This window comes from Oncorhynchus mykiss, chromosome 6 (assembly GCF_057628025.1).
Source record: "Oncorhynchus mykiss isolate SJ-2025 chromosome 6, ASM5762802v1, whole genome shotgun sequence".
In the NCBI taxonomy this organism is placed as follows: Eukaryota; Metazoa; Chordata; class Actinopteri; order Salmoniformes; family Salmonidae; genus Oncorhynchus; species Oncorhynchus mykiss.
In genome coordinates, this window is record NC_143027.1 from 51,196,882 (window position 1) to 51,222,647 (window position 25,766).

At 39.2% G+C, this 25,766-nt stretch overlaps 1 protein-coding gene and 1 long non-coding RNA gene across 4 annotated transcripts in view; both read right to left on the reverse strand.

Moving 5' to 3' along the window:
* prdm6 (PR domain containing 6) overlaps positions 1–25,766 on the reverse strand; it is a 56,824-nt gene that overhangs the window by 17,912 nt on the left and 13,146 nt on the right. For all 3 annotated transcript variants that reach the window (XM_021606777.3, XM_090238170.1, XM_036980408.2), the window contains exons 4-5: positions 4,808–4,935; positions 494–618 (exon numbers count right to left, since the gene is read on the reverse strand). In XM_021606777.3, the coding sequence (XP_021462452.1) occupies positions 494–618; positions 4,808–4,935 (253 nt within the window). The remainder of the gene's footprint in view (positions 1–493; positions 619–4,807; positions 4,936–25,766) is intronic.
* LOC110526140 (uncharacterized) lies at positions 15,491–20,437 on the reverse strand. The gene is made up of 3 exons (XR_002473892.3): positions 20,126–20,437; positions 19,157–19,245; positions 15,491–18,156 (listed from the first exon to the last, which is right to left on the reverse strand). It is a non-coding gene; the product is annotated as an uncharacterized LOC110526140 (long non-coding RNA).

The window sequence follows — 25,766 nt, forward strand, 5'->3', positions numbered from 1 at the left end:
ATAAAATGACACACTGAAATCCAAAGTAAATAATAGCATTTTCATTAACCTACTACTTTTTGGACAGTAGTCCTTTTGCAAATATGCTTTGTTGGGTTATGTTAGGCACCAGATTCTTTATGTCTGTCATTAAGTCCTATTCATGACAATGTTGTGTACTATATCATTCTAGTATTCTTACATGGAAATACTACATATCTTTATAGGAGTCATACTATATTTGGATATTTTTTTTAAATGGTTTAAATCAGTACATGCTGATGGCTGTATGTGGATCATATCCCTTTTGAATGTTCAGATGAAATAGGGACAACAACAACAATTGCACACCAACCCAATGGCCCAGCACAGAGTAATGTACTGTATACTGTATGTATGTTTTATTTCCTGTATATGTTAATTGGGACAGAAGAATGAAACAAATTAGTTGAATATAGAAAAACAGGAGAGAGAGATGACTAGAAGAGATTAGAAAGGAGAAAGAGATGCTTACAGTTTTCATCCTGTGCAATGCACTGTAGAGGGATGCCAAAGAAGGAGGTGTAGCTGTCATTGTACCAGACAAGGAGTTCTGTTCCTCTTGGAATGTCCATACATGCCCGGTAGAATATACATGATCTGTGCAGTAGAGAAAACAATGCTGTCAATTCATCGACCCACTTGGCACAAACTGGTTGTTTCAATGTCATTTGTCAACGTATTGTGACGTGGAATCGACATGGAAAATACATTGGATTTGAAAAAAAGTTGTTTTGAGGGTGACGTTTCAACCACAGAATTATGTCATCATGGTAACCAATTTTCAACATAGATCAAGCTTGTATAAAATATGTTGAATATGTACCTTTGAAACAATATCAGATTTTCTACATTATAGGCACTATCAGTAAAAAACAATAGGCTGGGCAGCACCTCCTACTGGAGACATGATCTATCTACAACTAATCCATCCATGGTATTAACCAAGCCCAGGACTGCTTCGTTTTGATATTTGTCACTGACGACTACCAATGTGCTATCATGAGAATGAATAACTAAATAGATTCACTGTTGCTATCAAAGTCATTCCAAAGGAGGTTCAATAGAGCATATGAAATGTAACCATACTTTAAAAGTAATTATCTAATAGGCCAATATAGCATTTGCAAAATCAACAGCTATTGTTTCAATTCAACCCAGGGTTCAACAAAAAAAAATAGATTTCAAATGTAATCTTCAAGTTAATAATTAATATGTTGGATTTACGTCTCCATCTTAACCAGAAATGCAAGTTACAGAATAGGACTTCATCAAAAACGTGTTCCTGCATTCACAGGGACTTAATTCACGGTAAACACTGCATATGTCTGTTCAATCGAAAAATTACCTTTACATTTCAAGCGAGCTATTAGCGCTGAACTTTGGCTATACGGATTGAATTGAGCCCTAAACCAAAAATCTGACATTGTTTCTCCATTAGAATTTGTGCTTTTAGATGTTTGAAAGCATAGAGATAACACTTTGAGAATTCAACAAACGTCTGTATTTTTGAGTGGGTGAATCTGAAATCTCATTGATCAACGTCTCAACCAAATATTCCCCAAATTTTGATGTTGAAATGTGGTGTGCCCAGTGTGTATGTGTGAACTGCTCACAACACAATTTCATGTACAAACGATGTACGACAGTAAACGCAAACAAAAGCATTAGAGGCCCTCAGTATGCCTTTTGCTTTGTGTCTGACAGAATATATAATCACGTCCAAGCATCACATCCAATTTCCTCTTTGGCGAGTTGAAAAACTCTGCATGTGACAAGCTGAGGTTTTACAAGAAGAAACATGGCAGCTGTGATGCAATGCTTATTTAATGAATCAGTTTCGAAATGAATACGCATTATACTGTACATTTCCATGGCAGTGGGATATGCATTAATTTGTCACTATCTTAAATATGCTTCACTAGCAAATAACATATCCATATATTTCAAATAATTATGTAAAAAAAAAATATATATAAACATTTGACAGAATTGCTTCTTTGGTCTCGGCCTAGCTACTGAAGCCTGTGAGTTTGTATTCATTCCTTCCACCACAACATAAATATGAAGCAAAGACAAGCCCATAAATCAAATACATCTTATAACCTGAGAAAAGCACAAGTATTCCATGTATTTTATACCCTTGTAATGTTCCGTCTCTCAGTTTGGCCTCACTTAACATAAACACTGGAGCACACAAATAAATGTACTGGGACTAAATGACTCAGTTGGCTGCTGACAGAGGGCTGTTTTCTAAGCGATAGGTGGTCTTGCACACTTTGAGGCGGGTGAAAGAGTGTAAATGTAAACCATTTCTTACAAGCCTGCTGTCACTTTCAAAACTTGTGCAAATCTCAGCTCAGTGGAGCACATCAAAGGCATTTTTTCAGTTTTGGATAATATTTCCCTTGCTGACATGTATTTAGTATTGTGGTTGGATGACTCATAAAGACAACGGCGGGACGTCCCAGTGCAGGCAAAGTGAAGCACATGCCAATGGACATTATTGTCAGAGCAAAAACAAAACAGCCATCCCAGGGTCAATCAATCACGAGCTGCTTTGAAGAGAATTCCATTTAGATATTGCAAATCATAACATAAGGAATTCAAACCAGCTGACTGCCTGTGGAGGACATCCCCACACGGCTCAGAGGAGGGAAACAGGAGTGTCTGCATTAGGAGTACATGTATATGATGATGTGGAACTAAGTCTCAAAGGTTTTCACTAATCATAGCTCTCTCATAGTTATGGACCAGGGCCTGTATTCACAAAGCATCTCAGAGTAGGTTCCCTCTGTCCATGGAATCCTATTTATTATGATCTAATAGGCAAAACTTATACTAGTTTGGTACAATCATGGGTCAAGACAGCAAAACTATTGGATCTAGTCCACAGATCATCAGTATTAAGTTATTCCGCTTCATAGTCTTGGACTACTTTGTATATATACACTACCGTTCAAAAGTTTGGGGTCACTTAGAAATGTCCTTGTTTTTTAAAGAAAAGCACATTTTTTGTCCATTAAAATAACATAAAATTGATCAGAAATACAGTGTAGACATTGTTAATGTTGTAAATGACTATTGTAGCTGGAAACGGCAGATTTGTTTATGGAATATCTACATAGGCGTACAGAGGCGGATTTATCAGCAACCATCACTCCTGTGTTCCAATGGCACTTTGTGTTAGCAATCCAAGTTTATCATTTTAAAAGGCTAATTGATCATTAGAAAACCCTTTTGCAATTATGTTAGCATAGCTGAAAACTGTTGTGCTGGGATCGGTGTCCCTCCCATGGGACGGTTGAGCTAACGTAGGCTAATGTGATCAGCATGAGGTTGTAAGTAACAAGAACATTTACCAGGACATAGACATATCTGATATTGGCAGAAAGATTAACAATAATTTAAGCTAACTGCACTGTCCAATTACAATAGCTTTTACAGTGAAAGAATACCATGCTATTGTTTGAGGAAAGTGCACAATTTTGAACATGAAAAGTTATTAATAAACAAACGAGGCACATTTGGGCAGTCTTGTTACAACATTTTTTAGCAGAAATGTAAATTGTTCATTGGATCAGTCTAAAACTTTGCACATTCACTGCTTCCATCTCATGGCCAAAATCTAAATTGCAACTAGCCTGGAATAACACATTATGGCCTTCCTCTTGCATTTCAAAGATGATGGTACAAAAAAAAATACAGAAGAATGGTTGGTTTTTATCTTTGTATTATCTTTTACCAGATATATTGTGTTATATTCTGCTACATTCCTTTCACATTTCCACAAACATCAAAGTGTTTCCTTTCAAATGGTACCAAGAATATGCATATCCTTGCTTCAGGGCATGAGCTACAGGCAGTTAGATTTGGGTGTGTCATTTTAGGCTAAAACTGGGAAAAAGGTGGTGGATCCTTAAGAGGCCAGAAACAAAGGACTTTCTTCTGAAACTCGTCAGTCTATTCTCGTTCTGAGAAATGAAGGCTATTCCATGCGAGAAATTGCCAAGAAACTGAAGATATGGTACAACGCTGTGTACTACTTCACAGAACAGCGCAAACTGTCTCTAACCAGAATAGAAAGAGGAGTGGGAGGTGCACAACTGAGCAAGAGGACAAGTACATTAGAGTGTCTAGTTTGAGAAACAGACGCCTCACAGTCCTCAACTGGCAGCTTCATTAAATAGTACCCGCAAAACACCAGTCTCAACGTCAACAGTGAAGAGGCAACTCCGGGATGATGGCCTTCTAGGCTGTCGAGTGTCTGTGTTTTTTTGCCCATCTTAATCTTTTATTTTTATCGGCCAGTCTGAGATATGGCTTTTTCTTTGCAACTCTGCCTAGAAGGCCAGCATCCCAGAGTCACCTCTTCACTGTTGACATTGAGACTGGCCAACAGTGGTGCTGTTGTAGGGGTTGATAATTTTTTTTGTTAGGGCAAATCAAGTCTGACATTTTTAAGCGGAAATTACAAACTTTAGGAGCCTTTTCAAACCTCAAATAGACTTCAAGCTTGAATTCCCTGCTGTGCAGAAAGATTCCTACAACAACATGATGATCAAATTAAGATCTGTATGGTAAGCCTGCATAGACTGCAGCTGACAGTGTCAAATTTGCTGTGTGAATAATAATTGATGCCTGAATACATAGTGTTGATCACATGCTGTACTCGCAGTTGGGCCTACATGGTATGGAGTGATATTAATGTTAATACAATTTCTAAATGATTAAATTCCTGGTGGAGGTAACATGGTACTTTCCCACCCACATTCCATGCAGTCTTTACCTGTACTGGACCACCATCATGTTTTGCTCGCCACAGTGCCGTGCACAGCGAATGTATCTCATCCAGCTCGACTTGCTCGGCTCATTGCCGTCAATAAAGTGCTGTAACGTCCCTTCCTGGTCATAGATCTGGAAGGCAATGGGGGTTTATGTAGTTAGTCTTCCTACAGATACACAACAAGCATGATTCATTAAAGCACCCTTTAATTGTTATCTACACAACTTTCAAAAATGACGCACACAGGAATTAGGAATGTGATGGACTGCCAAGCTCCACGTTGTTGTAAAATGTATACAGTGTACATGTGAGAGCATTGTATAAGTATAAACATGATTTGCCCGAGAGCAGGGCTCTCCAACCTTGTTCCTGGAGTGCTACTGTCTTGTAGATTCACTCCAACCCTAACCTAGCACACTGATTCAAATAGTTAACTCGTTGATAAGCTGAATCAGATTAGTTACAACGGGGGTTGAAGCAAAAACCTACAGGAGGGTAACTCTCCAGGAACAGGGTTGGAGAGCCCTGCCCTAGAGTATCGTGCAAGTATGAAAATGATTTGCTCTAGGTTAACAGCATCTAAAGTTGATGATGTGAGTTAAAGCTGGAATCCTTAATGGTGAAACTGCCATGTCAGTTTGTGATATTACAACAACAAAGTTGCTGCAAACAACATTGCACGTGATAGAACAACAGCATAAGTAATGAAATTTGTTTAACCTCCACCTCTGCTTTGTAAAAAAATTATAATAACACCGGCCGTGAAGTCGACAGTGCCGCTTTTTCCGCTTATTGCGGATTCCATCTTTAAAAGGATGGCATACAATTTTGGTTTCAAATATTTGAGTGGCTTCCTTTCCTTCCTCTCTCTAGCCCCATTTATACCAGGTTCTAACATGCGTCCTTTGTCCTGATTGTGTCCACATCCTGATTGTGCCCACATTTGTAGACAGGTGTAGACAATGATCTGATTGTGATCCGATCTTCCTGCCCACCTCCGGAGGTAGTCGGGCACGCATTGTGTCTGGATATTTCACAAGTGTTGACATAGGGTAGCAGGGAGTCAAACTCATTCCATAGAGGGCCTAGTGTCTGCTGGTTTTTGGTTTTTCCTTTCAATTAAGACCAAGACAACCAGATGAGGGTAGTTCCTTACTAATCAGTGAGCTTAATTCATCAATTAAGTCAAAGGGAGGAGCAAAACCCACAGACACTTGGCCCTCCGTGGAATGAGTTTGACACATGGTTTAGAGCATTCGAATACCTGAGCCGACAAAGTGAAAAATCTGTCGATGTGCCCTTGAGCAAGGCACTTAACCCTAATTTGCTCCAGGGGTGCTATGGCTGACCCTGTAAAAATAAATAAATAAAACATCTCACTACACTTACAGTATCCTGTGTGTGACAATAATAAAACATCTGGACAGTGAAACCATTTAAATCATCATCATGATCACTTCTAAAATCATTGACAGGTGGTACCATTGACTTATGACATCGATATCTGTAAATTCATCATATTTTTTGAGAATATTTTTCAAATAATTTGCATACAGTGAGGGACCAGGAACAATGTGGACACAGTGGATAGAGACACATTTTAATACCATGTGTAGATGCATATCTGAAAATATGGGCACAATTAGAATGTGGACAAGATCAGGACCAAGTATGCATTTTAGCACCAGGTATAAACGAGGCTTCTCGCTCTCGCTCTCTCACTCTCACTTAAAGCACTGTTAACATATGTGCCCCCAATATCAGTCACTATATATCAACCAACCAATCTGAAATAGCCACACAATGAGAAAACAATATATATTTATTTGGCCATTTCATCATGTTCATGGCAACAAAAAAAAGCTACTCATATTGGAAAAGCTGGTTGACTAATAAGTACATTGAAGTGAAAACATAGAGACATAAATATAAGATGTAAGGACCGTATCTAAGAAATACAATAATTTCTGAATAAAACATTTGAATAGTTTATTTTGGAAGATATTTTTGTCGGGGATAATCATGGATAATAGTTATGTACAATGTCCTACTCTTCGAAATGTATAAAACAGCTTTATCCCTGTCGCAGTTCATTCAGTTTACATCTAGGCAGTAAAGGGGATTCGAGCCTTGTCACTGGCCACCAGCAAAATGGATGAGATTTCAAGACCCCACTGACCCCATTGAATCTCTGACATCTTGTTTGTCGGCTGTGATTCCCCTTCCTTATGCCATTCCATTCTTATCCTTGTGGCTTTTCTGGTGAACCATCTCTGGCTTTGACAGCATGATAGAATACTTGAAGGGACAGTTCACCCAAATTACAAAATTACATTATTGGCTTCCTTACCCTGTAAGCAATCTAGTTTCCTTGGCACTGTTTCCACATGCTAACATTTTAGCATTTTATATGAGCTTTTTTTGCACAACATGTCAAAATCATCCGAAAGTATGTCAAATTGATTGTGAACCTCAACAAAGTCACTTATCGATCATTTGAACATGATGCGCAAAAAAATGCTAATATCAGTCCAGTGACTTGAATGAGGTTTGTGCCACAGATGCTAAAACGTTAGCATGTGGAAACAGTGCCCAGACAAATCAACTTTTACAGGGCAAGGAAACCAATTGTGATTTTCTAATTTGGGTGAACTTTCCCTTTAAGGTATTACTTACACTGGAGATGTTTGTTACACAAGTACAAGACAGGTCCTCCAGCTGCTTTATCTAAATTATCATATCCATCTTGAGACAAGAGATGATTGTGCACTGTAGATAGACATTAAGAAATTAAGAAAATTATACTTTTATTTACTTATTTCCTTTTTTTCTATTCAACAGCTGACACTTTTAAACTAGTTTTCCTAAAATCTGGACTGAGTCACAATTTAAACTAAGTGGTGAGCACTTAATAATAGACAAGGGTTATGGGAAATACAAAGTGGAATCTTACATTTGGTCATTTTCAGTAATACAAACATAAATGGCAAAAACAATTGCCAGATCAATGTCATATCACTGCCATACAGCAATCATGGAATTGGGATTTTTTTTCATCGTATATTGCAATGGGAACAGAATGTAGTGACATTCAACATCAGATTATTGTTATTTGGAAAGAAGCAGGGTGAAAAAGTGACATTTTAAAAATCGTATTTGGATGGAAAAGCCAGCCTGTCATCTTTACTATAGTGCTTATAGATCCCACAGGCCGATGAAGCAGTGAGGAGAGCAGCCTCTCATCAACAGAGCCTGTGCTGTGATCACAAGCAGCAGCCACTGAACCCTTCACTGCACCCCAACATATATTTTTTTTGGTCCACTTGAAAAAGTCCTGACAGTCCATTCATTTCCCTGGCCTGTGGAGCAGCACACTGTTTGACTCGTCTGATCCAGACACTTTGATGCTGGAGCTCTTCCAGGGTGTCCCGCTGAGTACAAGCTCCTCTTCCCAAATCCAGGGAAAAATAAGTCATTGTCCGTCTTTCTAAGTGAGAAATATTCTCACTGTTAAATGTTTTTTTTTTCTTTCTCCTTTTCGTCTGTCCAGCTGGACAACAGCAAGTGATGTTTACAGATGTGATATTTATGTTGATATTTTTTTGTGTTTCCTTTGCAGTATCCAAATATCTTTTGGAGTGGAATCGTTTTTTTCACTCCTTTTGAGAAGATAGATGAATTTGTATTCCTTCCTTCTGTCAGCTTTGCCGAGGCTCGGGTCATGTTGTTCCAACTTGTTATATTAGGCCGATAACAAACACATGGAGTACTGTCATCATAAATAATGATCCATATTTTTCTGTGTGCCTGGACTAAAAAAAAATCATCGCATGTCGCATGAAGGTGTAATGATTGACAACATATGCATAACGTTATCCCAACGTGCTGCATGATATTTTTTTATGGCCTTCATGTGACATTGGATTTGACATAACACAGTATTTATGCACGATACGTTGGAAATGCATAACAGCCTGCATTAAGCAGGGTTCATGGCGCTTTTTGAATGCTTTATGAACTTCTAATGTACATTGGGACACATTTGCGAAGCCACTGATCCCTACAATACGTATTAGGCCCCAATCTCCTCCACATAGTGTAATATGGGTCATTCCACGAAGTGAGTTCCTTTAGCATCCCTTTGATATTTTCTGAATAAATTGTGCACCATTAATTGCATTTTAAAAGCCTTTTATATTAAATTGGTGCCCTTTAATATAGACCACATGGAACATTCAATACATCAGATTTTTAATATGGAAAAAAGGTTTGCTAAAAGGGCCAAAATGAATCATTAATCATATCCCTCCGTCAACCATGTGTAACTTCAAGAAATGTTTTAACCCACTTAATCCCCAAAATTCACCATCATTGTAAAGCCATAGTTATTTTGTTGCTTTGACAAAAGTCATTTCTGAAGATAATTTTTTATTTCATGTGATTAGTGATTCATTTACGTCTGTCCCTCATTTTAAGATCAACCCTGTTATGTACGTGAACTGTTACTCTCATTTTAATTTAACATTTTAATATGGTGAAACCTGTCACGACTTCCGCCGAAGTCGGTTCCTCTCCTTGTTCGAGCGGCGTTCGGCGGTCGACGTCACCGGTTTTCTAACCAACGCCGATCCATCTTTCATTTTCTATTTGTTTTGTCTTGTTTGAGCACAAATTTGTTTACATCTCTATTAGTGACCATTTCTCCTTTGCTAAGACTATCCATTCACCTGACAGGGCTGGCATATCAAGAAGCTGATTAAACAGCATGATCATTACACTGGTGCACCTTGTGCTGGGAACATCAACACAATGCCACAGATGTCTCAAGTTTTGAGGGAGCGTACAATTGGCATGCTGACTGCAGGAATGTCCACCAGAGCTGTTGCCAGATACATTCATTTCTCTACCATAAACTGCCTTCAACGTTGTTTGAGAGAATTTGCCAGTACGTCCAACAGGCCTCACAACTGCAGACCATGTGTATGGTGTTGTGTGGGCAAGCGGTTTGCTGATGTCAACACTGTGAACAGAGTGCCCCATGGTGGCATTTGGGTTATGATATGGGCAGGCATATCTATGAACAACGAACACAATTGCATTTTATTGATGGCAATTTGAATGCACAGAGATACCGTGATGAGATCCTGAGGCCTATTGTCATGCCATTCATCTGCCGCCATCAACTCATGTTTCAAAATGATAATGCACAGCCCCATGATGCAAGGATCTGTACGCAATTCCTGGAAGCTGAAAATGTCCCAGTTCTTCCATGGCTTGCTCACCAGACATAACACTCATTGCACAGTTTGGGATGCTCTGGGTCGATGTGTACGACAGCGTGTTCCAGTTCCTGCCAATATCCAGCAACTTTGCACAGCCATTGAAGAGGAGTGGGACAGCATTCCACAGGCCACAATCAATAGCCTGATCAACTCTATGCGAAGGAGATGAGGCAAATGGTGGTCACACCAGATACTGACTGGTTTTCTGATCCACGCCCCTACTTTATTATTTAAGGTATCTTAAAACTGATTTAAATTGACTGATTTCCTGATATGAACTGTAACTCAGTAAAATTAGGTGAAATCAAATGTTTGTTTTTGACCAAGTCACACTTCTCAAAAGGCACCGAATTGAACGACCCACATACGACAGGGCAGCCCAGAAAACACACACTGATTAATAGCCCTCATTGTACTCTAGTCTACACAGAGGGTTACAAATGCAAAGCAAAGGCAAAGTGTGCGTCTGCAAACTCAACGTCAGTGAAAACAGCATTTAGCATCTCGAGCAGTGCTGTGTCTCTCCCGTGTATTTTTCTCCCGACAGGATCTGACAGCACAACACACACACATATGCACACCCTGTTGTATTTCTTCCCATCATGTCCAATAAATACCACAGCATATGACTTATGACTCTGTATGCTATCAATGTCAACAGTTCAGCCCCTCCATTATTATACATTTCCCTGCATACGTGACCTTCAGTTCTCTCTGCATGCTAAACAAGCCCTGGTCGTAGTGACATCTCACTTTATTGAGGAGCGGCCTGTTTATTACGGAGGTGAACCCTGTCAATAGCATTGCTGAAATCTGTCTATAGCTCACTGGAGCAATCAATTTTGTAAATGATTGCAATAATCAAGGAAATTGCCAAATTTATAAATCTCTGTATACAGCATTTTAAAGGCCACTTTACAGTAACTGCTGATGCTCTGAAAGCAAAGGGAGTTGTTTGTATGTGTTGTTGTGGGATTGGGATTTTACTGATGTGTTGAGCAAATAAAGGAGAAATAAAGATAAATCATAAAATGGAGCAGAAGAGCTTTTTCTTCTTTTGATATTCACACCTAGGGTTGCAAAGGGTCGGAAATATTCCTGAAATTTTCCATGTGAAGTTAAACCTCTGATTTTTTGGAATTTTGCTTAAATTCATCAAAAAAGGTAGCTAATAACTTTTTTGTGGGATACACATAAGGAAATTCTAGGTTTTGTGGCATATTTTGGTTAAACAATCCCCAATTCAATGGAATTGCAACCCTCTGCATGTACAGTACATTCTTCCATCATATGTACAGCTGATTCTCAAGATCTTGCACACTAATGAGATGCTATTGAGCCCACACTACTACACTTTCTTAGCCAAGGACTACATGCTTTCTGGTAAGTTTTGATTACAATACTGGGTGGGGTGAATATATTTTATATGACATTTTTTGTTAACTAGTAAATAGTACCCTACAGCAAAGTGTGTTTAAATAATTTCTAACTTGTTAACCATTTCTGCTAGTTAGTTTTTGCTACCATGTGGATATTAACTTGCTTGAGCCTGCTAACTGAGGAATGTTCATTCACCTGTTTCCATACATGTTTAATTTTAAAACATGTATCTTACAAAGGAGTTGTTTAATCTAACTGTTTAACTATTTATCTGTACATGGAATTGTATTTGTCGTTTTTTTTACAGTTTTTTTTCTAATCTTTACAGGAAAATGCCACGGGCACTATCGGATATGTGGAGACATTCCATTGCAGCTAATGTAAAAGGAAAAGCTGTGTACATTTGCAAATACTGTGCCAAATCATATGTGAAGAATGCAACAAAGATCCAGAATAATCTGGCCAAGTGCATAAAGTTCCCTCAGTGCTCACAACAAGCAACCTCTGACAGAAGTCCCTCTACTTCTATTTGAGGTGAAAATGATGAATCAGACACCTTATCGATAGCAACAGCTCATGGTCCTCATGAAATCAAATGTTTTGACTCAATGGAGGAATGTAGTCAGAGAAATGCTGATGAACGTCTTGCTTGAGCTGTGTATGCAACTGGTTCACCTCTGATGCTCACAGGCAATGTGTATTGGAAGATAATTCTGAATGTTCATTGCCCAGCATACACCCCTCCAACCAGACATGCTTTATCTACTCATTTGCTGGATGCAGAGTTCAGCAGAGTTCAAGTGAAGGTCAAATAAATCATAGAGAAAGCACTGTATTGCTATCATCTCTGATGGGTGGTCGAATGTTCGTGGGCAAGGAATAATTAACTACATAATCTACAACCATCAACCAGTATTCTACAAGAGTACAGACACAAGTGACAGACACACCGGTCTCTACATTGCAGATGAACTGCAGGCATTCATCATTGACCTTGGACCACAGAAGGTATTTGCACTGGTGACAGACAATGCTGCGAACATAAAGGCTGCTTGGTCTAAAGTGGAGGAGTCCTACCCTCACATCACACCCATTGGCTGTGCTGCTCATGCATTGAATATGCTCCTCAAGGACATCATAGCACTGAAAACAATGGATACACTCTACAAGAGAGCAAAGGAAATGGTTAGGTATGTGAAGGGTCATCAAGTTATAGCAGCAATCTACCTCACCAAGCATCGGGAGGAGATTAAGAGCATCACATTGAAGCTGCCCAGCAACACCCGTTGGGGTGGTGTTGTCATCATGTTTGACAGTCTCCTGGAGTGGAAGGAGTCTCTCCAAGAAATGAACATATCTCAGTCTGCCGATATGGACAGCACCATCAAGAGGATCCTCCTGGACAATGTATTCTGGGAGAGAGTGGTAAGCAGCCTGAAACTCCTGAAACCTATAGCAGTAGCCATTGCACAGATTGAGGGAGAAAATGCCATCATGTCTGATGTTCAGACTCTGCTTGCAGATGTAAGAGAAGAAATTCGTACTGCCCTGCCCACTTCACTATTGCTCCAAGCAGAGGAAACTGCAGTGCTGAAATAGATCAAAAAGAGTGAATACTTCTGCCTGAAGCCTGTACATGTTGGACCCCAAGTATGCAAGAGCATCCTGTCTGGTGCAGAGATCAACAAGGCCTATGGTGTCATCACTACCGTGTCTCGCCACCTTGGCCTGGATGAGAGCAAGGTTCTTGGCAGTCTGGCAAAGTACACTTCCAAGCAAGGGATTTGGGACGGATAGAAATATGGCAGTCGTGCCAACATATCTCATGAGCCACCTGGTGGAAGGGACTTTGTGGTTCTGAGGCTCTTTCCCCTGTTGCCTCCATCCTCCTCCAAATCCCAACAACATCAGCCACCTCAGAGCGCAACTGGTCCTTGTTTGGGAACACACACACCAAAGCACGCAACAGGCTGACCAATACAAGGGTTGAAAAATTGGTGGCCCTCCGGGCAAATTTGAGGCTTTTTGAGCCTGACAACGAGTCATCCTCAACAAGGTTGGAAAGCGACAGTGAAGATGAGGCCCCAGTCTGATATTCTCAGAGTCTGATGTTCAAGAGGTGGACATTGAGGAGGTCCAGGGAGAAGACATGGAAGCCTGAGAGGAAGACAACCAAAGCTTTAGTTTCTAGACTATCATTTTACAGATGTTGAAAACGTTTTTGGGAGATGCGATGGATCATTGGGGATCATTCAATATTCCCTTTCTTTTGTTGTTCAGTGAAATCATCCCATGTGAGAAGTCTACTCATTTAATTAAAAGTTAAATTTGTAACTAAATTCTTTTTTGAAAAAAATTATATTGGAAGGATTTAATAATTTGCGATTATGTCTACTTATGATAAAGTAAAAGGTTTATGTTTCTGTCTCCATATGATATGGTAAAAATATCCCATGCAAAAAACATCTACATTTAAATGTGAATAATATTAATTTGCAAAAATGTCCATTAATTCCCATATATTCCCGTTAATTCCCATATATTCCTGTTAATTCCCACGGAATGTTTCCACCTCTGAATATTCCCCAAAATGTGCAACCCTATTCACACCCATCTGTCAACTGTGTTTAGATAACAAACAAATCATTTCAAAGCCAAGAGGACAAAGTTTACCTACACCATGATGAAGAGACAGACAATAACTGCCAGGTCTTGCCATGTCAATCTAGAAGAAAAAGAAACGCACACCTATTTAGGCGAGGTGCTGGCTAGCGGAGTAGAAAACTTGAAAATAAAAGAGAGCCGCACACTCTAGGAGCTCAGATGCAAAAATGTCATTACCAACGTTTCGACAGCCAAGCTGTCTTCATCAGGGTATGATCACAAACACTGCGGGATGACTCGTTTATGTAGTGTCAGAAGACACAGGTGCCTGTAATCATGGCCAAGAGTGGCCTAATATCATTGGTTAATTATCAAATATTAAAATGTCATACAAAGAACAGCAAACAAACAACAAATGGATAGCATACGATCATAAATTAATTTGACTACACAAGCTTACAAACAATTACAATGGCAAAGTCACAATAATCACAAGAATGGCTTCAGATGAAAGTCTACGTAGAGACCGAAGGGCGCAAGGGTTTTTAAGTTAAAGATTCAGGCAGCCTCTCGTTTCAACAATAAATGATCAAGGTCACCCCCTCTCCTAGGGAGGGTGACATCTGAAGCCATTCTTGTGATTATTGTGACTTTGCCATTGTTTGTCGAAACGTTGGTAATTACATTTTTGCACCTGAGCTCCGAGAGTGTGCGGCTCTCTTTTATTTTCAAACTTGCCATGTCAATACCATAGTATGTCCTGTGTTGGTATAACGATGTCAGAATTACAATAAAACTCAAATATAACTAACAAAAATCTTCATGGTATCTAAAAAGGACTATAGAAATTGCCTATTTAGTTCCAAATAAAGTAACAGGGTTGGCGATTTCTTCTTAAATCAGACATAAATCCCCTTGTGACAGGGGGATAGAAGGTTGTTTTGTGCAACAGGGAGTGGCAATTGAATACAAGCTTCACAAAAACATTTAATTGTTAAAACATTTCTAGCCTATGGGTAACAGGATTGACGTGCTTTTACTATATGAATTGACTATTAGATCAAATGTTTCTTTTGAAAATAATATTTAAAAAGGAATAGTTTCTCAATATTAAAAAGTGAGTTCAGTTCACGTAACAGGGTTGACCTTAAAATTAGGGACAGACGTAAATGAATCACTAATGAAATTATATAAAAAAAGAATCTTCAGAAATTACTTTGTCAAATCAACAAAATAACTAGGGGTTGACAATGATGGTGAAACCTAGAGAAGTTTGGGGATGAAGTGGGTTAAAATCTTCCTAGAAGTGACACAGGGTTAGCGGAGGGACATGTCAAAACGAAGAATTTTGGCACTTTAGAAAGCCTTTTTTCTTATTCAAGAAATGTCAAAACGAAGAATTTTGGCACTTTAGAAAGCCTTTTTTCTTATTCAAAATCTAATTTATTAAATTCTCCATTTCTACTTAAAATATCAAAAGGCACTCATTTAGTGGAATGACCCGTGTCAGTAAATGTTGAATTCTCCTGGCGCCACACAGAACTGATTTTAACTGCAGAAAAGAAAACATAATAATGATTTCTTTGTAACTAGAAGTACTATACTCTAGTAGTACTTGAGCATTGAGGAGGGGAAATTACATACAGTAAATGTTAAGAAGAGGAAGTCAGAAATCCAATAATGTGTCAGATATCAAAAACTTATCCAAGAACATATAACACCCATTTATGGTCCTCATGTTTCCTTTTCCTGGGTCCGGTAAGAAGGTGCTGTGGCTTACAGTTAGTTCTCAGTAGCCCCTCAGCCATTGATCTGTCTCCCAGTGTCCTGTCACTGCTTTAGTTACTGCTCAATCTCCCTGGGCCGACATTTACGGCGCGCTGATTGGGCCCTGTCACTGTCCGGGCTGTAAATCGTCCTGGAACAGCTGTGTGTTGATGCCTGGCTGGAGGAGCAACCCCAAAGGCTGCCTGATAGTCGTTTGACCTCCTGGCCTTATTACATCAAGTAAATCAGCCTCCAAAGCCATTAGACGGAGGCTGGGAGCTGGGGAGAGTCCCACCCGGCCCACTCAGGGATAGCACAGACCCCAAGCAGGCAGGATTACCCACCACCACCACCACCATCTTATCTGCCGAAACACTTAACGGCCATGTCCCAAGCGATGCTGGCATGTAAATGGGTTACGTGGATCAGTTATGCTCCATGTGATGGATTCTTCAAATGAGATCCTCGAGCCTCACTGTATCGGTTCAATGGTGTGAACACACCTAAAGTGAACATGCTCAGTTTCAGTTCATTGTATTGTGTGCAGTTCAAGGCCAAACCACTCATTCAATAATTACCAGTTAGCAATAATTACCATTTAGCATTATTACCAAAGGACGATGATACATCTAAATAAACTTTTCTGGAGCCAGTGTTAGTAACAGAGACGATTAAAGAGACGTTCCGGAACTTTGGCGAATTTGTCAGTATTTTTTTAAACTCCCACTTTGGGCTGGATGTGTCAATGTGTTTGAAAGCGACTGTTTTCTGGAAGCTGTGTGGCACCATTGTCCCTATTCAGGGAATCTACACAGATTTTGGTGACATAATGCAAGCTTGGCACACGGGGGCCAGCCCCCTAGCCAATGAGCTTCAGCCCCTTGTCATTTGAGTGACAGTTAGCAAAATGCACATTGACGAGAGGCAGACAGTAGTTAGCTAATAGAGTTGTCGCATGGATTGTGTAAATATTTTCAACATGTCAGCTGAAGAGGCAAGGTATACAAGCTATAGACAGTGTTTTTATGAACACAGATTTACAAACTGATGTATTTTATGACAACATCGCCGGTTGTTAGTCGAGCTAGGCTAGTTTGTTAGTTACAGCTAGAGCCATATATTGAGCCATGTATTTTGAAACAGGAAATAAAAGGCTCTGGCTATAGCTAGCTATACTTTATAGTACTCCACATAGTGGATATGTAGCTAATGAAAATGTTATACTAATAAAGCTACAGGATTAGCAGTACCCATTCATAACTTCAGTAATTACTTTTTATTACTTACCATTAACATATGAAATCTAAAAACCACAAGACTATTAGGAGCTTCCCATATTGACAATCAACGTATACAATGTGTTGCTCGTCATCAGACTAGCCGAGGGAGAGGACATGGTCCACGGATGAGAGGAGGACAAGGACACAAGGTGCGTGTACCCCAGGGCCAGACTCGAGCTGCCCGGGGTCCAAGTCGAGCAGCGAGGGCTGGAATAGATGCTCTAGGGCCGAGGACCCGAGAGAATGAGGGAGCAAATGATACGAGGTACGAGGTGCATTTGCAATAGCGCTCAGCATGCAAAATTTCAATGGATATTTCATAGGACTAATTCATTATAAAAATGCATCACTTCTGAACATAACTCTCTTTCCCACTCTAATGCAGGGATATTTGATAGCATGAATAAACAATATTCAATATAATTCCAGTAACCTATTAAACATTTTCTAGCACAATAGCCCATCCTATTACACCTGTATAACTGTGCCACGCATGGTACTTTCGAAAGGGTCTATATGAATCAAAAGTATTCTTATATGGGTACTGCGGAAACATGTAACTAAGATAAGTGTTGTCTTATATGAAGTAGGCCACATTCATACACAAAATACAGAACTACACGGTGGTAGTATATATTGTCACATATGTAAGAAACACAGGAATTGTATAAGAATAATGTGTTGTGTGTTTTCTTATAGGAAGCAAGCCATAATCATATGATTGGCCTTTAAAAATGTGTATAAATAATTTACAAGGTTATTAGAGCTTACTGCAGCCATAGCTTTATAGGTAGGTCTAGGTGTCTTATGAAAATCCATGTTGACATTTGTTTATGTGTGAATTTATTAGTTATTTGTAAAGTTCAGAAGTCCACTGGTTGTTTTTTGAAAATAAAGTTGCAGAAAAAGAATAGTAGTAGTCTGTGTGAATAGTAACATGTTTCTTGCTTGGTTATTGCAACTCCAGTGTGGTAAGGGAATTGCCAAGGCCGCAGGAAGGTCAAGGTGTGGTGGATATGGGCCTGCTGATGTCCATCTCCTGCACATACAAAAAGTCTTTAGCATACAGAAATGGGTTACATGTCAAACAAAACACATTCATTTGTGCAGAGCCTTTCAAAACTTTATGACACTAAGAGTGGGAATTTGCACACAGTGACAGCCATGAACATAAAGCTGTGCACCTGGTTTACCAACATGTAAACATGTAGATATTCTGGTTTTGTTCTCAAACCTGGTCCTTTGCTCATGTGAAACCTTAAGTAGATTTGGCTAGGAGTGTGTTAGTGGATTTGACGTTTGTGTGATATGATCAGTCACTTTAAAACCATACAATGCTGAAGTCATAGATGAGTCAAGTAAACGCTACCCTGCTGTCACTTCTACAGAATCGATGATGAGTCATCACATAAACTCAATTAGAGACAGCTATTATTTAAAAGTGGCTCTGCATCAGCTGACAATAGGCTACACTGTATTGTAATATGTACAACTGCAAATTCTCGGTATGGAATAACAGGTCGTCTAAGGAGATGGTTCCAGCCATTTACAAACATCATGTTTGGCCTAACAGGTACACTCCCTGATGGGTCAGACCTATTGTTTGTAAACTGCTGGAACCATCGTCCTAGCCGCCATCCTACTTCTTATTCCACAGGGCAGAAACCAGAGAGACATATTCCTTACAGACCATAAGAGTGTTGGTGCCAATTCATCACATGACCTACATGCATGCTTATGTGATGATTCTCACAGTATTCTAGTTTTACACAAAACTGTAGCTACATTACAGGGGACAGAGCACAGTTACATTTACATGCTGTTGTGAATGTCATTGATCTCATCCTCATTCAAACTGCCATCATCCTCATCAGCAATACTCATCTTGCTCATTCTTCAAATAGAAAACACAACAGGTTAAATGGCCAGAACATGATGAAGCTTGGCTTGTAAATCTTATCATATATGACACAAATAATAATAGTTATTATACAAATAATTCCATCAACAAATGACAGCTAGTCCAAATCAAACCTTACCTGTCGCCAAGAGCCTCTTGCATGTTTGATCATCTGGCATGTCTGAAACCAGCTCTGCTATTCCTTGTTCTTCTATCAGTAATTCTTGTCTGGAAAATGACCACATTACTTACAAAGGATACTAAAAAGTCAAACTAACACACTGACACTGCATCAGGGGCTTGGCTTCAACTGGGCAGCAGATCAAAATATGAAATTGAGCTGCAGAGAGTGAAAAAGGTACTAGGTATTCCCCCATAGAGAATGATAGAGGACTCATCTTTGTATATGTACCATTATAGAGTCTCTGACAGGGCTGTGCCATTGAGGGAATCTCAATTTTTAAGAAGTATATTTTCTTCTTCACTATTGGCAGATCCCTCCTGATGACCCGGATGGACATGAGTCATCAGGAGGGTTCAGCCAATGAAGTTGGAAGCCCCACCCAGTTGATTACATTAAAATGGTGGAAGCCATCAATGGCGCTGCCCATGCTAAAACAGCCTTTTGGCCACTAGAGACCTCTATCATTCTCTATCGTATAGCCTAATAATAACAATATAGCTAGCACCGAAATATACTGTTTCATATAGTTACAGACAACCAGTTGTAAACATAGCCTAGCCACTTAGCCTGCTAGCTAGACACTGGTAGCTCCAAACAACAACAATGTCCACCCTTCTAGCCAGTCAACAAGAGATTTGATGCATCTACAACAATACACAACATACATTAGTAGAGTGATTTCATGTTTTGAAATGTGTTTTAGTTGGCTAGACAGACAGTATGATGTTCCCTAATATGCATTGACCATGTTAGCTAGCTAGCTTGCTACGATACATTTTAAAGTATACTATGACACAGAGAGACTGTTGGCTAGCCTAGTTAACTGAGACACAGAATAGTTCCTCTTTACAAAAACACTCAAAATAGGCTTCTAACTGAATAAAATATCAACATGGTTTCTAATGCTAAAGCTTAGTCTCTTACCTTTCGCCCGAAGATTACTTTTATGGATGTCCAACACTGGATGAGGCAACAGTGTTTCTCTTCCTTGAGGCCATCTCGGAAAAGCATCCAATATCTATTATTTTGCCTTCTGCCTTTGTCTTTCATGAGCGGCCCTGCCATTCGACATCTAGATCTAGTTTTCTCTTCTTGGGCCTGACATCATAAGTATCAATAGCATCCAAGTTTTTTCGCACAATTATGACTGAAGTAACCTTCCTCTATGGCTGTCTTGAGGGAGTGAGTGAGTGCATGAGAGAGCTACATGCATGACATTTGTTTTTTCCAATGAAGGCACTATCATGTGATCAGGTCCAATGAGGTTGCACAGTGAAAAAAGAAGGCTGGCCCAGGCCTGCCCAGCATTATCCAATGAGGTTGCAGGGCAGGCCTAACGGCTCAGTGGAAACTTCATGCAAATGTACACACAGCAGCGAGAGAGAGCGAGTAAGCACGTGGTGCATATAGTACGCAATTTTCGGGGACCACTTTTGGCTCATGAGGGCTAATTTTAGAACTACTGGCAAAAAAAGTATACAAAAGTTCCCGGGAGATCTCTTTAAGCTCACTCAATGTAATTAATGGCAGAGGTATAAAGGCAGACACAACTGAAATCTGTCATCATGCCCTCACCCAGAGAAAACGCCTGTTGAATTAGGGTTAAGGACTTTTCGGGGTGACTATCACAATTAACATATGCCACAAATAGATTCCGCAGAGGTAGGTAGCTACAGTACAATACACATATTGTGGCAGCTTTAAAATGTCACAAAAAAATATATATCAACGCCTTACTAAACCCCTGGTTGAGACTGTAAGTGCAGTGGAATATAAATGGCTTTGGACATTACATGATAATACGTTTTAATGTTTCATATAGGGCTATCAGTGATTAGGCTTTAGATATTTCTTCATGCTTCATTGCTCTCTCTTGGTGATGGCAAATATTATTTGAACCTAAGTTGTTACATGGCTTTCACACTGGCTGCTAAGTAAAAGCAGTCTTCTCAGTGATACTGTATGATTATAATTTAAAATGTTAGGTTTACTGAAGGTGAATGCAGTGGATCTGTTTACCTTTCCTCAAAACCTTCCATAATCTACCTAGCACAGGCCTTTTCCAAAAGAAGTGGAAAACTGGTGCTGAGACGCAATCAATGACTGTTGGTCCACTTTTACAGCAAATCAATGTAAGTTCAGTAATTTATCAGTTCTCTTAATCTCCACTACTTGTTATTCCAGCTCATTGCCCTGAATGTGATCAGAGGACACAGACACAGATTGCAACAATGCCATACATTGACTACCTATAGTATACCAAACTACTGATTGTATTCATTCTAATTGATCAGTAATGTACGCCTCACGAGGCATTTGAAAACCTCCCTTCTCTTTCTGGTTGAAATTCACTAGTCGACTGAGGGACCTTACAGATAATTGCTTGTGTGGGGTACAGAGATGAGGTAGTCATTCAAAAATCATGTTAAACACCATTATTTCACACAGACTCCATGGAACTTATGTGACTTGTTAAGCACATTTTTACTCCTGAATTTATTTAGGCTTGCCAGAACAGAGGGACTGAATACTTACTGACAAGACATTTCACTTTTTCATTATTTTTCATTAAAAAAATACACACAGTACCAGAAAAAAGTTTGGACACACCTACTCATTCTAGGGTTTTTCTATGTTTTTACTATTTCCTACATTGTAGAATAATAGTGAAGACATACAACTGTGAAATAACACATATGGAATCATGTAGTAACCAAAAAAGTGTAAAAAAAAGTGTAAAACAATGTTATATTTCAGATTCTTCAAAGTAGCCACCCTACGCATTGATGACAGCTTTGTGCTCTCTTGGCATTCTCTCAATCGGTGTCATGAGGTAGTCACCTGGAATGCATTTCAATTAACAGGTGTGCCTAGTTAAAAGTTAATTTGTGGAATTTATTTCCTTCTTAATGCTAATGTTTGTGCCAATAAGTTGTGTTGTGACAAGGTAGGGGTGGTATACAGAAAATAGCCCTACTGTAAAAGAACAAGTCCATATTATGGCAAGAACAGCTCAAATAAGCAAAGATGCTCAAATAAGCAAAGACAAATGACAGTCCATCATTACTATAAGACATGAAGGTCAGTCAATCCGGAAAGTTTCAAGAACTTTGAAACTTTCTTCAAGGGCAGTGGCAAAAACCATCAAGCACTATGATGAAACTGGCTCTCATGAGGACCGCCACAGGAAAGGAAGACACAGAGTTACCTCTGCTGCAGAGGATAAGTTCATTGGAGTAACCAGCCTCAGAAATTGCAGCCCAAATAAATGCTTCACAGACTTCAAGTAACAGACACATCTCAGCATCAACTGTTCAGAGGAGGCCTTCATGGTCAAATTGCTGCAAAGAAACCACTACTAAAGGACACCAATAAGAAGAAGAGACTTGCTTGGCCCAAGAAACATGAGCAATGGACATTAGACCGGTGGAAATCTGTCCTTTGTTCTGACGGGTCCAAATTTCAGATTTCTTGTTCCAACCGCCGTGTCTTTGTGAGACGCAGAGTAGGTGAAAGGATGATCTCCACATGTGTGGTTCCCACCTTGAAGCATGGAGGATGGGTGTGATGGAGTGGGGGTGCTTTGCTGGTGACACTGTCAGTGATTTATTTAGAATTCAAGGTACACTTAACCAGCATGGCTACCACAGCATTCTGCAGCGAAACGCCATCCCATCTGGTTTGCTTTTAGTAGGACTATCATTTGTTTTTTGACCAAGAAGGAGAGGGATGGAGTGCTGCATCAGATGACCTGGCCTCCACAATTACCTGACCTCAATCCAATTGAGATGGTTTGGGATGAGTTGGACCGCAGAGTGAATGAAAAGCAGCCAACAAGTGCTCAGCATATGTGGGAACTCCTTCAAGACTGTTGGAAAAGCATTCCAGATGAAGCTGGTTGAGAGAATGCCAAGAGTGTGCAACGCTGTCTTCAAGGCAAAGGGTGGCTACTTTGAAGAATCTAAAATCTAAAATATATTTTGATTTGCTTAACACTTTTTTGGTTACTACGTGGTTATGTGTTATGTGTTATTTCATAGTTTTGATGTCTTAACAATTATTCAACATTGTAGAAAATAATTAAAATAAATCAAAACCCTTGAATGAGTAAGTGTGTCCAAACTTTTGACTGGTACTTTACATAATTCCACTTTGATATTATGGGGCCAGTGACAAAAAAAATCTAAATTGAATGAATTTTAAATTCAGGCTGTAAGACAACAACATGTAGAAAAAGTCAAGTGGTGTGAATACTTTCTAAAGGCACTGTAGGTATTAGCAAATGAATGTATGTACTTTACTGTCAAATAGACATGCTTGACTATGGTAAACCTGCTTTTTGTCATTAACTAAAAACACTAACAACCATAATATTTACAGTGCCTTCGGAAAGTACTAAGACCCCTTGACTTTTTCCACATTTGATTACGTTACAGCCTATATTCAATAGTTTTTTTTTACCTCTTCAATCTACACACAATACGCCATAATTACAAAGCAAAAACTGTTTTTTAGAAAAGTTTGCTAATTTATTACAAGTAAAAAACGGAATTATTACATTTACATAGGTATTCAGACCCTTTATTCAGTACTTTGTTGAAGCACCTTTGGCAGCGATTACAGCATTGAATCTTATTTTTTAAATAAAAATAATAATATATATTTATTGAACATTCGAAACATACAATATACTTGCAGTGAAGCCACTCAACAACTACATCATACCAGTCATCCAACAGATTCCCATTCAGAGCGACACACAGAAGCGTCCAGGGTCAATGCCCTGCTCAAGGGCAAGTTGACCGAATTACCACCAGGCTGAAAAACGTGAACCCGAACCCTCCAAGATCCCCCCCACAGTTTCCCAATAGCTGTCCCTCAACCATTCGTGACCCCTCCTACAGCCCCCCCCCCTCCCAGAAGAAAAATAAAAAATACAATTAATTCCATTCTCCACCCCCAAGAACCCCCCACTACACTAACAACCAAGAGAATGAACTAAAGAGAAAAAAGGAAAAGACAGAAGAAAACAGCAAACAACAATGCAAAAAAATTATAAAACAAAATAATACATTTAAAACAAAGGACATCAAGGACAACTAAAATCATAACAGCAATGCCAACTGTATATGTTTTTGTGCATGTCTGGCACTATTACATGTATGTCTGTGTTCTTGTACGTGTTTATTTGAATGAGAGTGTGTGTATATGCATGTGTACAAACACCTGCATGGCATCAGCCTCAGGCAAACCGGCATTAGTTGTAAAAACGCTGGCCCTCAGTGTCATTCAAATATACTTTATTTTTATTTTTTTACTTTTATGTTTGACCATCATTCTATCTCCCACACAGCAACTCCACTCCCACTTGTCTCCAATTCCACATCCCAAATCTCAGCTTTCCTCAGCCCATCCCATCTATCTCTGCTGGCCACCCACTTCGGGTTTCTACGCAACACATATCTTTCAACTATGCTGTGATGTTTAATGTACAATTTCAATCTATCTAATCGAATAGAATCTACAGATTGCGAGTTGAAGATACATACTTTACTAAGACTATTAGTATATTAGTAATTGACTGACCCGGTCTCTCCAGATCTCCTAATAGTACTATTTCTAGGGTCAATTTTAGATCAATGTTATGCATTTTCAGCCATTCCTGAACCTGAGACCAGAAACAGGCTACCCGAGGGCAATACCAAAATAAATGGTCAATTGATTCTGTATCCTCACAACAAAATCTGCAGAGCTTTGATGACTTTATGCCCAAAATATTCAACATTTTGTTGGTGGCAAGAATTCTATATAATCATTTTAGCTGAAAAGCACAAAGTCTTAAATCTTGCGTTGTTTTATACATCAACTCATACACCTTGTACCATGGAATCGGTACATCAAAAATCTATTTCCCGCTAATTTTGCAATCTGTATGGCACAGTTGTCAACATCCTGGTCCTCAAATGAAACTGGCATACTTTCCTATTTATGCTATTTGTATTCCTCCGCCAGTTTTGATCCTTTATATTGGGCAGACAGACCAGTTCCCTACTTCCTCCCGCTGCCACCTGCCTCCTCCATTTTTGGGGTAATGCTGTAATCAGTTTGTAATCAGGTTGTACTCTTGGATTGAGCAGACCTTCCCGTACAATTCTGATAACTCCACGAAGGACAAAATACCATTTTCAAACATCATTCTCATAAATACAGGTATTTCATCAACCAGTACATTTGAGTTCAGCCATTTTATTTGTTGTAATATTTGTTCTGTCATTTCAGGGGGAGGAAATTGAAATTGTAGCCATGCTTGTTTGAAAAAGAGAAATAGTTTGAAAAAAGTATCACTTTCAATTAATCAAAAATGAGACATGGCAATCTGCACAAAGGCAAAAATTACATTTTTAAAAAATGGATGAGCTTTATAATATAGTAATCTACTTGAGAACCATTTAGGGTTCAAATGTAACTTTTGAATGAGTGAAGCTTTTAGAGAGAGGTTTAGTGCTTTTATATTTAATAATCTCAACCCAACCCAATTCATAATAATTATATAGATAGGTATGTT